This window comes from Danio rerio, chromosome 4 (assembly GCF_052040795.2).
Source record: "Danio rerio strain M-AB ecotype USA chromosome 4, GRCz13ab, whole genome shotgun sequence".
Classification (NCBI taxonomy): Eukaryota; Metazoa; Chordata; class Actinopteri; order Cypriniformes; family Danionidae; genus Danio; species Danio rerio.
The window spans coordinates 55,917,607-55,932,123 of record NC_141024.2 but is presented as its reverse complement, the minus strand read 5'-3'; the positions used below and the strand labels follow the sequence as shown (position 1 = coordinate 55,932,123).

The 14,517-nt window shown below is 42.8% G+C and overlaps 2 protein-coding genes across 2 annotated transcripts in view; one reads left to right on the top strand and one right to left on the bottom strand.

The window, feature by feature from the left end:
- The window catches only part of LOC108183562 (NLR family CARD domain-containing protein 3-like), a 163,471-nt gene extending 157,207 nt beyond the window's left edge, over positions 1-6,264 (top strand). Inside the window, exon 14 of the mRNA XM_087248506.1 lies at positions 6,111-6,264. Coding sequence (XP_087104632.1) covers positions 6,111-6,245 — 135 coding nt within the window. The 3' untranslated portion in view covers positions 6,246-6,264. The remainder of the gene's footprint in view (positions 1-6,110) is intronic.
- LOC137491402 (NACHT, LRR and PYD domains-containing protein 3-like) overlaps positions 1-14,517 on the bottom strand; it is a 35,921-nt gene that overhangs the window by 11,301 nt on the left and 10,103 nt on the right. Inside the window, exon 4 of the mRNA NM_001444972.1 lies at positions 7,507-9,408. Coding sequence (NP_001431901.1) covers positions 7,507-9,408 — 1,902 coding nt within the window. The remainder of the gene's footprint in view (positions 1-7,506; positions 9,409-14,517) is intronic.

The following is a 14,517-nucleotide window of genomic DNA, read 5'->3' as shown; positions in this document are numbered from 1 at the left end:
GAGTGCGCATTACCACATCACAAAGCTCAGTGACCTGGACGATATAGATGCCTATTTACACACCTTTGAAGTGATTGCCGAAAGAGAACACTGGCTAAAGGAAAGCTGGGCAAGGATGTTGGCTCTGTTCCTCACTGGAGAAGCTCAAAGAGCTTATTTTGCACTAGAGACACCTGAAAATGAAGATTATAAAGCGCTGTAGAAGGAGATATTAGCTATAATGGGGCTCTCAGCAATCAGCGCAGTGCAGCAATCTTTCTCGTCTAGGCCGATTGTGGCTATTGGGAGGAGATCCCTCGGCGGTCCAGATCGCTGAAAAAGTGGTGGTGGAAAAAATAAAGCGAGCCTTACCTCGACGTTTACGCACCCTTACCAGCATGGGAAACCCTGGATCGTTGCCCACCCTAGTGGAAGCGGTGGAATTGGCTGAAGCTCACGTTGCCAGGGATTTGGAGGAGAGAGAGGCTCTGCCAATCCGGAGGGTGAATGCACCTTGGTGACCAATGGAGGGCACAGCGCGGCCAGGCAGCAGACCAGCGGTCCCTAGCCCAATGGACGAGCCGATGCCCACAGAGCCGATGATACACTCGACCCCGGCCTAGAAAGTGGGTTGCGTGGTCCACCGCAACATACCTCCCGAAGCTCCCACCCGAAAAGTCTCTTTGGAAGGGAAAACACAAACAGCCTCGTTGGATACAGGAAGCACCATCACTCTGGTTCACCCCAAAGTCCTAAAACACCGTTGTGAAAGTAAAGCACAGATCCCAATCACGTGCGTGCACGGAGATACCTGCTATGTACCTGCACAGAGGGTAACCATTGCGGCTAAACCAGCATTGTCCTTGTTATCCTTCATTATGCCACCCGGTATCCAGAAGCTATTCCCCTGAGAAAAGCCACGTCATCTGGGATCGCCAAGGAGCTGTTTCTGCTGTGCAGTCGAGTAGGAATACCAGCAGAGATACTGAAAGACCAGGGCACCCCCTTCATGTCCCGGCTAATGGCGGACCTCTGCCACCTATTAAAGGTAAAACAGCTGAAGACATTGGTGTACCATCCGCAAACCGACGGCCTTGTAGAGAGGTTTAACAAAACCCTGAAACAGATGCTTTGCCGAGTGGTGGCAGAGGACGGGCGCGACTGGGACCTCATGATCCCGTACGTGTTATTCGGTATCACAGAAGTACCCCAGGCCTCCACAGGCTTCACACCGTTTGAACTCTTATTTGGCCGTCAACCCCGCGGGCTCTTGGATGTGGCTCGCCAAGCCTGGAAGCAGGAACCAGCCCCTCAATGGTCGGTGACTGAACACGTATGGGACATGAGAGAATGCATTGAAAAAGTCATGCTCATCGTCAAGCAACACCTAACCGAAGCCCAGCGCGCCCAGCGCGCCCAACAACGATTATATAACTGGCCCGCCCAACCCAGGGAGTTCCAACCAGAGGACAAAGTGATGATCCTGATATCCATTACAACTTCGAAGTTCCTCGCATCATGGAAGGGACCGTATACATAGTGGAAAGGATAGGGCCGGTAATCTATCAAGTCCATCAGCCGGGTCGAAGACGAGAGGAACAACTATACCACTTCAATTTAATGAAGAGATGGGTTGCAGCTCCAGACCACCTAGTGGCTTTCACGGAAGAGAGTCCCCCAGTCATCCACATAGGTGAGCAACTGTCTGCAAACCAGAAGGTGGAGCTGCAAGCCTTGGTTGGTCAGTTCAAGGATGTGTTCTCGGAGAAACCGGGCCTAACCACCATCATCCAGCACAACATCATTACTCCACCTGGCACCATCGTAGGCTTGGGCGGTATCCAAATTTTGATACCGTCAAACCGCCTCCATATTTTACCCCGGTATCCGGTATTACCGGCGTAATAAAAAAATTAGGACGTAAGGCTCAGACAGCGTCACCAAACTGTTGGCTTGAGCCTAAACCATTCAGAAACTGAATACATTCTATGCGACCTTAGGCTTGCGGTCAGAGAGAGAGAGAGCGCGCCAAGCGACACACAGCACCTCTCTCTCTCTCTCTCTCTCTCTCTTACACATACACACACATACACACACACACATCTTTCCCCCGATTTATTCAGAAGTTTACTCCCACACTGTAAGAAATCTGGCTGGCTTCCGCGGAACAGCAGCGGGAATGCAGAGAGCTGTAATCGGGCCATAATAATTATACCCGATAGGTCCCGAGTCCGACAGGTACATTTTGATTGGCAGCTTTATAAAGCCCGAACCCGTTTACTGCCCGACATTATTCAAATGTGCTCATGCACAGCTCTAATGCATTTTTTCAAGAATGATTAATTTATATGTTTTAACATCATTTATTCGTAACAAACGTAGACTATAGGCCACTTGGAAGTTGGAACAAAGAAATAAAATAAGTCCTCTGTAACATCGTAACATCTCAGCACTCTATATGGGCCTGGGCACATACACTTAGCTTTTAAATTGGCTAATACACTAATGAAAAGAAATCTTGCTTAACAAATAAAATTAAAATAAACTCTAAATGATGATGGGTATTTTGGCAATAACGAAATTAAGATAAAGGTTCTGCAAGATTTGTTTCTCCACTTGGCTTTACAATCTGGCATTAGGGCGGCAGTGAAGCTGAATATTAAAAGATTAATGCCACCATTAGCCTGTATACTCTGTCTACATTATGATTATATGGTTTAATTAATATTTATTTATAATTGAAAAACTCTTTACTCATCAAGATTAGGCTACGTGTGTTTGTTTGTAGAGAAACATTATTAAATCCACTGGCTTTAGCGCAGTCTCTCACTCATGGTGCGTCCAGCAGCTGAACACCCTTTCCTGCTGCTACAGGTCGAGATGCAGAGTTCTGATCTGGCTGATTTTGCAAGTTTTTGGTAGGATTGTTTGTTCATCTTTTACCAGTCAGGAACATGCATTTAATTTTCCATGACAGCAGTTTTAGTGTAGCGAGCGGAGTGGCCTCGTCTTTTTACCTGTCAGCTTGCGGATTAGGGCTCTACCGTAATACGAAGTGTATAAGCGACCACGAAATACCTGCGGCTGGAATAACCGCTCCTTCTGAGCTAGTGACTGGCTTGACCGCCGTCAAAATTCGTTTTTTTTTTACTACTTCGTCATCATTTGTTTCATCTTTGCAGGGATGGATTTTAATGCAGGGATTTGGATTTTTTTCGGGTCTCACCGGGTTCGGGCAAAGATCTACAGCTCCAATGCAGACCTCTCGTTCATATTAACCATGTCTCCCTTCTGTTCAGTCGAAACTGGCAAACTGCAGGACAGTTTGAAGCGCGACTCGTCACGTCACCTCTCCCCCTCTCCCTTTCCCTCTCCCTCTCCCCCTCCCCCTCTCCCCCTCCCTCTCCCTCTTCCTCTCTCTCTCTTCCACACTGTCCCGTGATGACAACCACATATAGGTTTTTGTAGGCTATAAATAAAGGATATTTAATATTTTATGACGGTATAACGGTATTAAAACTGACACCGTTGCTATTTTTAGATCCCGCGGTATACCATAATACCGTAATACTGCCCAAGCCTACACCATCGTCCGACAAAGGCCTTATCGAGTACCAAAGGCTCGCCGGCTGGCTATGAACGAGGAGATCGAAAAGATGAGGAACATCCTGCTGAGGCCCCACCAGCCATATGCAGCAGCATATTTGGACGATCTGATCTTTGACGGGCTGGGCTCACAGCTAACCCCAGGAAATGCCACCTTGGGCTAGCCAAAGCCAAATACCTCGGGTTCCACATCAGAAGAGGTCTTATACAGCCACAACAGAATTAGGTCAAAGCACTTCAAGAAACTTCACAACCCACAACAAAAACCCAGGTATGTGCATTTCTGGGGTTAGCGGGCTACTATAGATGTTTTATACCTAACTTCTCATCCATAGCCAGCCCACTGACAGACCTGACCAGAAAGGGGCAGACAGAGAGGATAAAATGGGACAAAGCGGCGGAAGACGCGTTTCGGACCCTGAAGTCAGCCCTATGCAACGGTCGAGAAGGAGGCCCTGGCAATCAATTGGGCAATTCTGGAGCTCAGGTATTACCTTCTGGGCAGGAAGTTCACCCTGGTGACAGACCACGCCCCGCTACAATGGATGGCAACAGCGAAGAGACTGTAGCGAAGAGACCATTTGAGGGGGGGAGACTGTAGCGGGTATACCTATGCCACGTTGCCTTGGTCCAGGATTTACCCCAGCTGGCACCTAATCAGCACGGATCGTTCACAGCTGGAGCTTATCAGAGGAGACACATATAAGCAAACCCCGCACACAAGGAGGATGAGCTTCATTTCTCTCAATAGCCACATTTCCACTATCGGGCCAGTGCGAGCCAGGGCTTTTATCGGGCCGGGCCGGGCCAATAGCTTGGGAGGTTGAGAAATGAGGCCGAAATCATGTCGCGTTTCCACTGTCGAGCTAGTAGCTCACAGCGCGTCACGCAAACACCGCCCACAGAACGTCCTCGAATCAAACGTCACACAACCCGTCCACTTCAGCGGGAATCAAGCAGATAAAGCACATCATAGAATCTTCACGAAACGAAACCATTAAAATGAAGACAACCGAAACAAACGACACGTTACTGTACAGCAGTACATGAAATGTCTATACGCACAGACCTGTGTATTTCCATTCATTACATTTGTTTACTCACCGACCAACTGTTGGCATTGTGCATTGAGTGCTCTCGCCACTAAGGGAGGGACCCATCACAGTGAGCGCACACATCTATAATATAAAGCCACAGAAATTCTCCTTTATAACTTGATATGGCATGTATTTTATAACATCCTCGTTTTGATAGACGTCAGGTTAAGTGTTTCAGCATAAGAGCGAGTAGCCTAATAAAATATAGCCATATTTGTTGCGCTCAGCAGCTACTCACTAAAGCTCTACATTTAAAGTTTCATTTATTTGTCCGCGTCATATAAAACATAAACACTTGTTTGAGGATATAGAACACACTTTGTGCTTGGACTTTCACCTAATGCGTTTAAAGCAGCGCTGCGCAGGACTGACAGAAAAAAGATAGGCTATTCTGCTTTCACTCACCCAAAAAATGCTCTGTTTGCGCGATTTGATTAATATCATCGTATCCAAATACTTTATAAATAATATTTCAAACCTTCTCCAGTGTTAATTGTTTTATTATTTTCAGAAAATATCTAAAATATTTTTTTTTCAGACAGGTCTTTGTAAAATGAAAGTTAGGCTATATGTGGCTTTAAAACTGTTTAATTTATGTATCGTATATAGGCTACCTACATTGTTATAGCTAGCTTTTTTTATTTTATATTGGTTTATTTATTTAATGTAATTTTATATATATCCGATATTTGTAATTCTTTAAATTATATTTCAATATAGCTTAGGCTATTTTATCAAGACATGACACTAAATTGTTTAAAGTCTACAAGAGGGCACGTAATTTGTTAAGTTTTTTGTCGTTCTGTTGTATTTATATTGTGTATTATCTTCAAAATAAATAAAGAAAAAAGCCATTCGCGGTATCAACAGAGCTGTGAAGAAGCGCTCTTGCCTCACACACACTTACAGGCATCTAAACGCGCACAAACACACCTTTTAAACTTGACAATAACTCTCGAAAACCTTTATTGTCTGCTGTGTCTTTAATATGATGTAAAGATTATTATGCGTTATTGAAACATAAAGGAGGACGCAGCAATGTCACTATAAATTAAAACTACTTTATTATTTTATGCAGCAGCCTTACATTTAAAAGGGAAACATAAGGGTGATCATATGCAAAAAGATCCCAGACTATAAGGCTAGATGTTTTATTTCCCTTATTTATTTATTTGTTTGGCGCATGTACTCATGTGCGATCAGAAAACTGCCCGCCTCTCCTTTCACTCCGCTCCGAAGCCCCAGCTGGCCCTCCTTGGCACAAGGTATTCGGCGGGCCCCGCTTTGGCCTGATTAGGCCCCGGAAGTGACAGTGGAAATGCCACTGGCCTTGGCTCGCCCTGGCTCGCTCGCTTTAGGCGCGATAGTGGAAACGCGGCTATTGACTCTCTGCGCTAATCTATGTGTCTCTCTGTCTCTCCTACACAGCGGATTCCAAGAGTTGACCGATCCTTCACCAGAACTCTCACTCAACCTCACCTTCTCCCCGGAGCACCAGAGCACCTGCCCCTAGAAGAGATGAACCGTATTTATCTTGATTTCACTTTTGCACATTGTAAATAAATTACCTGTTTGTAACACAATGCTATCGTGTATGTGTTTTCCCTCTGCCTCGCTACAATATATATATATATATATATATATATATATATATATATATATATATATATATATATATATAATATATAAAAAAAGATATATATATATATATATATATATATATATATATATATATATATACTGCTCAAACAATAAAGAGAACACTAAAATAACACATCCTAGATCTGAACAAAGGAAATATTCTTATTAAATACTTTGTTCTTTACACAGTTGAATGTTCTGACAACAAAATCACACAGACATGATCACCGGAAATCAAATGTATTAACCCATGGAGGACTGGATATGGAGTCAATCTCAAAACTGTAGTGAATTGCAGGAATTGCTGACACACTCCAGACACATGAGGTCCAGCATTGTCTTGCATTAGGAGGAACCCAGGGCCAACTTCACCGGCAAATGTTCTCACAAGGGGTCTGAGGATCTCATATCAGTACCTAATGGCAGTCAGGCTACCTCATGGTGTTGTCCCATGGTGTTGGGCTGCAACCCCCACCAGTGTACATTGGGCCCCATACCACCCTCATACATTCATAAAAAGAAAATCTGTTCTTTTAATGTATTTATTTATTAATTGAAACTACAATAAACTAAACTAAACCTGTATTTCCCCATTCATATGACTGTAATGAATTATTAAACAGATTATTAATAACTAATCAGAGAGCATTTTACTGAGCTCAGTGTAAAGTTTAGTGTTTAGGCCTACAGTAAATGTAATATTAGAGGGATGTCTGCGGCGAGACGGCAATACTGTGTCTAAATTTACACTTTCTCTGATCAGAAACCAAACACAATTATCCAAGAGCGACACTGTGTTAGACTTGAGCAAATACACATCAACAAATGTCCTATTCAGCTGGAGGAGCACAGGGATTTACAGGGATTTTACTAATTTTACAGGATAAAATGTAAAGAAAATGAAGTAGATTATTGAATAAGTACAAATGTTGTTTGTGTGAGTAAAAAATCAAGAAAAGTTTGTTAAATACGTTTAGAAATGATGAAATAAATGAGCAAATAAGGAAACAGAACACTGCCGCCGCGTCCCCATGCAGTAATATGGTGTATCAGCAATCTCACAGGGGGACGATATGGCCAGCTAAAGATTTTCTGTTAAAGCAGGGCAGTGATTCACTAAACTGATCTGAGTCTTCAGTGCAGACTGATGTGTGTCTTCTGTGATCAATCAATGAATACTCACAGAGCTCTTCTGCAGTTTCTCACAGCTGCTGTCAGTCTCCGTCTTCCCTCATCTGATGTGTTGAATTTATTAAAGTCTAACTCATCCAGCGGCTCCTCTGACATCTCAATCATGTAGGAAATTGTTGTGCAGTGAGCAGGAGAGAGTTCCCCCTCTGAGTGTTTGTCTGATTTCACAAACTCCTGAATCTCTCTGGCCAGAGTCTGATCTTTCACCTCCAGCAGACAGAGGAACAGATTGATGGATCTTTCAGCTGAGAGACGGTCATAATATCGGTCATCTCTCTTGATCTTGTCTTTAATGTGCTGTGTGATTCTCCTGATGTTCTCTGAGCTCTCCTCTGTGGGTGTCAGCAGATCCTGGAAGAGTCTCTGATTGGACTCCAGTGAGGTGCCCAGCAGGAACCGCAGGAACAGATCCAGATGACCATTACTACTCTCTACAGCTTTATCTACTGCTGATCTGAGCAGATCATACAGAGACTTTTTAGAGCTGGCCTGTATATATTGATCATATGAATGTCCTAAAATCAACTCCAGCGGTTTTCTCTTCTTCGTTAAATGGCAGTGAAACACAAAGAAAGCAGCCAGAAACTCCTGAAAGCTGAGATGGATGAAGCTGTAGACTTTCCTCTGATGAATCACAGATTCCTCCTTGAAGATCTCAGTGCAGATCCCAGAATACACTGAGGCGTCAGTGACGTCTATGCCGCTCTCAATCAGGTCCTCCTCATAGAACATCACATTGCCCTTCATCAGCTGTCTGAAAGCCACTTCAGCAAGTTTGAGGATCACTTCTCTGTTGGACTGCAGGAGTTTCTCTGGATCTCTCTCTTCATACTTCTGCTTCCTCATGTTGATCTGAATCAGCAGGAAGTGGATGTACATCTCAGTCAGAGTTTGAGGGATTTCTGCACTCAGATCTTCTTCCAGGAGCTTCTGAAGCACAGTGGAGGAGATCCAGCAGAAGACGGGTATGTGGCACATGATCTGGAGGCTTCTTGCTCTTCTGATGTGGGAGATGATTCTGCTGGCTTGATGCTCGTCGCTGATTCTCTTCCTGAAATATTCCTCCTTCTGAGACTCAGTGAATCCCTGAATTTCTGTCAGACGGTTGATGTATCTGGAGGGGATCTGATGGGCTGCTGCTGGTCTGGAGGTGATCCAGATGAGAGCAGAAGGAAGCAGATCTCTTTTCAGGAGGCTCCACATCAACACAGCAACTGATGAAGATTCAGTCACAGCACAAACTTTCTCCTCATCTGAAAAGTTGAGTGTGATTCTGCTTTCATCCAGACCATCAAAGATGAACACAACTCTACACTGCTCATAAATCTTGGGCTCCAGATCTTCAAGTTCAGGATGAAAGTCCAGCAGAAGTCTGTAAAGACTGTACTGATGATCTCTGATCAAGTTCAGCTCTCGAAATGAAAGCACAAACATGAAATCTACGTCCTGATGGTCTTTTCCCTCAGCCCAGTCCAGAATGAACTTCTGCACAGAGACGGTTTTCCCGATTCCAGCAATGCCCTTAGTGAGAACAGTCTTGATCTGGGCTTTCTCCTTCTTGATCTTCTCCTCATGTCCTGCTCCAGTTGAGGCTTTAAAGATGTCATTGCAGTAGACTGGAGTGTGTTGTGAGGGTTTTGTTCTGGCTCTTTTCTCCATCTGTAAAACCTCATGTTCTTCATTCACTCCTTCACTCTCTCCTTCTATGATGTAGAGCTGTGTGTAGATCCTGTTCAGGAGGGTTTGAGTCTCTCCATGGTTGATTCCCTCAAATAATCTCTCATACTTGTTCTTCATGCTGGTTTTGTGCTGCTCTTTGACTCTCTGAAGTTCATCATGTTCTGGTTGGAGTGAATCCTGCTGCAGGTCTCCAGTCTGATCATCTCTATCCACACTGCAGGAACAACAACAACACAAAGAATCAATGAGTAGACCCCAGGGTTATGCTTTCATGGTTTAAAAAAGGATGTAAAAGGGGACATCTAAGAAAGTCGTCACTTTTTAGAGACACAGCTGAATACACATGATCCTGATCTCACACTGAAGACACAAACACCGGAGAAAAAGAAGCGTTACAACCTCAAGGTGTTGTTTAAGGTGTTGTTCAAGGTGTAAGATAAAGTTTTAATGTTTAAAGTTTCAGATCAAAATCACATAATTTATTATACTCTTCTGAATATGTGAATCCCAGCCCACCACTCTCACTCGTGTGTCCTGCATTGAAAGTTTTTCCTTTAAGTCAACATTTAGGTTAAATACATTTATGTAGAATTTACCTACAGCTCTGCGCACACTCCCATCAATTTATTTATTTGTACTTTTACATGGGAAGTGGTGTACACTTGTTTTCACCCCAGTTTTGCCCATATAAATGAGACCACCAAAATTTTGGTGTGATTTCTCTTTACATTAATATTAGGCTATTAAATGGAGAAGCACTTTAGCAACGAGACCAACAGCGTGTAAGTACATTTTAGACTTGTTTTGTTTTCAGCTGTTTGTGTGTGGTTTTAGGACATTTAGACTTGTTTTCAGTTGTCTGTGTGTGCTACTAGAAAGTTTACTCACTGTTTCCTTGGTTACTGTAAGAGCTTGTGTGTCAATCGCGGACGGTTTCGTGCCCCCTGCCTTAGTTTCTGGTGTTTTTACTCTCCAGGCGTGTCCAGCTGAATTCAATCAGCTCTGGGGTGTATATAAGCAGCTAGTCTCATTGCGTCAGCTGTTGCGGCAGCCTCGTGTGAATACCGCCTCGTGTGAAGGCCGCCTCGTGTGAAGGCCGACTGGTGTAAAGACCATCAACTCTACCTTCGCGACTCCACCGAGCAAAGACACAGACAAAGCACCTGAGTACTTTACTACTTTATTTTACTTTATCTTTGCACTTATTATTGTTTTCATTGCACTTTTATTATGTGTTTACTAATTCCTGTTGTTACTAACACTCACAAAGCACGGGAGGTACGCTGCAGGCGTAATCCTCACAACCTTCGTTCAATACGTGTATCTGCTATTTCACAATTCTCTCTCTCCGTGGGCCTCTGGAATTGTCAATCTACTGTTAACAAGGCAGATTTTATTACCTTCATAGCTACACATTCTGACTATAATCTCATGGCTCTAACTGAGACCTGGTTGAGACCGAAGGACACTGCTACACATGCAGCTCTTTCTGCTAATTTCTCTTTTTCCAACACTCCTCGTTAGACAGGGAGAGGGGGAGGGATTGGACTACTGATTTCCAAAAAATGGAAATTTACTCAGAGACCGTCCCTGACAAAGATCAGCTCCTTTGAATTCCATGCAGTCACCATTATCCACCCCTTCTACATAAATGTGGCTGTCATCTACCGCCCACCGGGTACATTAGGTCCCTTCTTAGATGAATTGGATGTTCTACTCTCATCTTTTTCTGATTATGACACTTTCTTGTTGGTGCTAGGTGACTTCAACATCCACATTGAAAGACCACAAGCTAGTGACTTCCTGACTCTGCTTGCCTCCTTTGACCTCAAAAGAGCACGTACTTCTGGTACTCACAAATCAGGTAATCAGCTAGACCTTATTTACACTCGACATAGCTTCACTGACCAAACAGTAACTCCACTACACACATCTGATCATTTTTCTCTGTCTCTCAACATCCACATTACTCCTGAGCCATCACACACTCCAACACTAGTTGCCTTTCGCAGAAACCTACACTCTCTCTCACCCAATAGACTATCCACCATTGTTTCAGAGTCTCTTCCTCCATCTTGCAAACTCTCTGCACTGGATACGAACAGTGCCACTGATACACTCTGCTCCACACTAGCATCATGTCTAGACAGACTATGTCCTCTTACATCCAGGTCCTGCACCCTGGCTCTCTGATGTTCTCCGTGAGCATCGCTCAAAACTTCGGGCTGCAGGGAGAATTTGGCGAAAAACTAAAAATTCTGCACACCTCATGCAACCACCTGTCCGCTTGATCCCATTCCATCTCATCTATTGCAAGCCATTTCTCCTGCAGTCATACCAACACTGACTCACATAATTAACACATCTCTTGACTCTGGTTTATTCCCCACTTCATTTAAAAAGGCTAGGGTAACCCCACTGCTAAAGAAACCCAACCTGGATCAAACACTACTTGAAAACTACAGACCGGTATCACTGCTTCCATTCATGGCCAAGATTCTGGTGAAAGTAGTGTTCAATCAAGTCCTGGACTTTCTTACTCAAAACAACAAGCAATCTGGCTTTAAGAAAGGCTACTTAACTGAGACTGCCCTGCTCTCGGTCGTGGAGGATCTCAGACTGGCTAAAGCAGACTCTAAATCATCAGTCCTCATCTTGCTGGATTTGTCAGCTGCTTTTGACACTGTAAACCATCAGATCCTGCTATCTACGCTTGAGTCACTGGACTTTGCAGGCACTGTTATTCAGTGGTTCATGACCTCTCTAACAGGTCATTCATGGTGTATTGGAAGGGAGAGGAGTCCAACCTAATGCATCTAAACACTGGGGTACCTCAAGGCTCTGTTCTTGGGCCACTTCTCTTCTCCATCTACACGACATCTCTAGGATCAGTCATCCAGAAACATTGATTTTCCTACCACTGCTATAATGATGATTCCCAGCTATACCTCTCTTTTCCCCTTGATGATCCCTCGTTTCTGGCTCACATCTCAGCCTGCCTGTCAGACATTTCATACTGGATGAAAGATCATCATCTTCAGCTTAACCTCGCGAAAACAGTAATGCTTGAAGTTTCTGCCAACCCGACTTTACATCACAACTTTTCAATCCAGATGGATGGGGCAAACATTACTGCATCCAAAATGGTGAAAAGCCTTGGAGTAACGATTGATGACCAACTAAACTTCTCTGACCACATCTCTAGAACTGCTTGATCTTGCAGATTCGCACTCTATAACATCAGAAAGGTCAGACCCTTCCTATCTGAACATGCAGCTCAACTCCTTGTTCAAGCTCTTGTTCTCTCCAAACTGGACTATTGCAACTCTCTACTAGCCGGGCTCCCAGCTAACTCTATCAAACCTCTTCAGATGCTTCAGAACGCAGCAGCACGAGTGGTCTTTAATGAACATAAAAGAGCACATGTCACTCCGCTACTCATCCGTTTGCACTGGCTGCCAGTTGCTGCTCGTATCAAATTCAAAGCTCTGATGTTTGCCTACAAAGCGACCTCTGGCTTTGCTCCTTATGTGCTCTCACTTCTGCAGATTTATGTGCCCTCCAGAAACTTACGTTCTGTGAATGAATGTCGCCTCGTGGTTACATCCCAAAGAGGGAAGAAATCACTTTCCTGATCTCTCGCGTTCAATCTACCCAGTTGGTGGAATGAACTCTCAAACTGCATCAGAACGGCAGAGTCACTCACTGTCTTCAAGAAACGACTAAAAACTCAACTATTTAGTTTCCACTTTCCTTCCTAATCTGCAATTGCCTCTCTGGTGCTACCGCTAACTGTATTACAAAAAAAAAAAATTACTAATGTTTTGCTTCTTACACTTTCTTTACATACCTGAAACTTGCCTAAAGCACTCAAACAAATTCATTGTTGCTCTTATAGTTGTGTAAATTGTTTCCTCATTTGTAAGTCCCTTTGGATAAAAGCATCTGCTAAATGACTAAATGTAGATGTAAATAGATCTGAAAATGGTCTAATAAATGTTGGCTAATGGGGGGTCTGGTGTAAGATCATTTGCATTAGGTTAACACACTTTAAACATTAAAAACCTTCAACAATGCCCACTAGGTAATAATAATAGTGCTATGAATTTGTAAAAAGGTGGTTTTTGAAGATTGACTGACACTTGATGGCAAAAAATACTTAATACGTGTGTCAAAAGAAGAAAATGAAAAATAGAAAATTATAAAAAAAGTAAAAATGTCTACTTTTTTTATTTTACCATCTGTGAGTGTTAATAAGTTGCATTCATTTGTGAGTGTCTTATTTAGTAGAATTAGAAGTTAAAGACTATCACCAAACATGGAAACGTGATAAGTTTAATAAACCGAGTTTAATGTATATACTGGAAAAAAATCACAAGATGGCCAAATGTCTGTGGTAAGATTGATTTATGATTTTTAAGAAGGTTATGAGCTCATTATTGTCACATTTTCACTGTTGGTTTGTCTAACCTTTTAACCTGAAGCTTTTGCTTTACTTTCATTTTCACATTACTGATCTGTGCTCTCTCTCTGTGAGAAGTTCCTCTTTTTATCCAGGTTATCTATGTCATAAACTCTAGGAGTGAGGCGTCTAAAACATAAATATTTAAGGGCTTGATGTTCAAATCATGACCGTTTTTAGTCGTCACATTTATCAACTTATAAAAATCATCTGTATGATGGGACTGTCTGCATATGAATGTTTTATAAATCACACATGAACCTTGTCATAAGTAGACTTTTGTGTCCAGATCTGCACTTGTTCCAGTGTTGGATTTATAAATGTGGTCCGTTGTGTTTGCATCTCCGTCTCTCTGCTCTGTGGATTATAATTTTGCCGTTTGTCTGCCACCTTGTTACTTAGATTTTTTTTGTTTTCGCTCTGATCTTCACCATGACATTTGTATTTGTATTTATTAGATTCAGCAGATGGATCTTCTGTCTCTTTATTTCAAACTCACCATTATGAAGAGGACATTTTACTACCAGAGTTTTTTTTTTCAGATGCATTATTTAAAGTCACAAACAGTAAGGAAATGTTTTATGGTCAGATATCTGCCCTTATCACGACTATGGAAGAATACATTCCAAACAATTCAAGTCAGAAAATTTATATACCACTATTCAAGTGTTTTCTTGACATTTTAATGGAAATAATCTCACATATTTTGCTTTTAAAGGGCTCCTATTTGACCTCTTTTTCAAGAACTTTTGTGTCTACAGAATGTGTCTAAAGTTCCCCTTCGGATGGGAACTTCAATGCTATAAGTGGATTTTAATCCACGAATGAGGATTTCGTTTCAGAAAGCCAATCGTCTGAAAG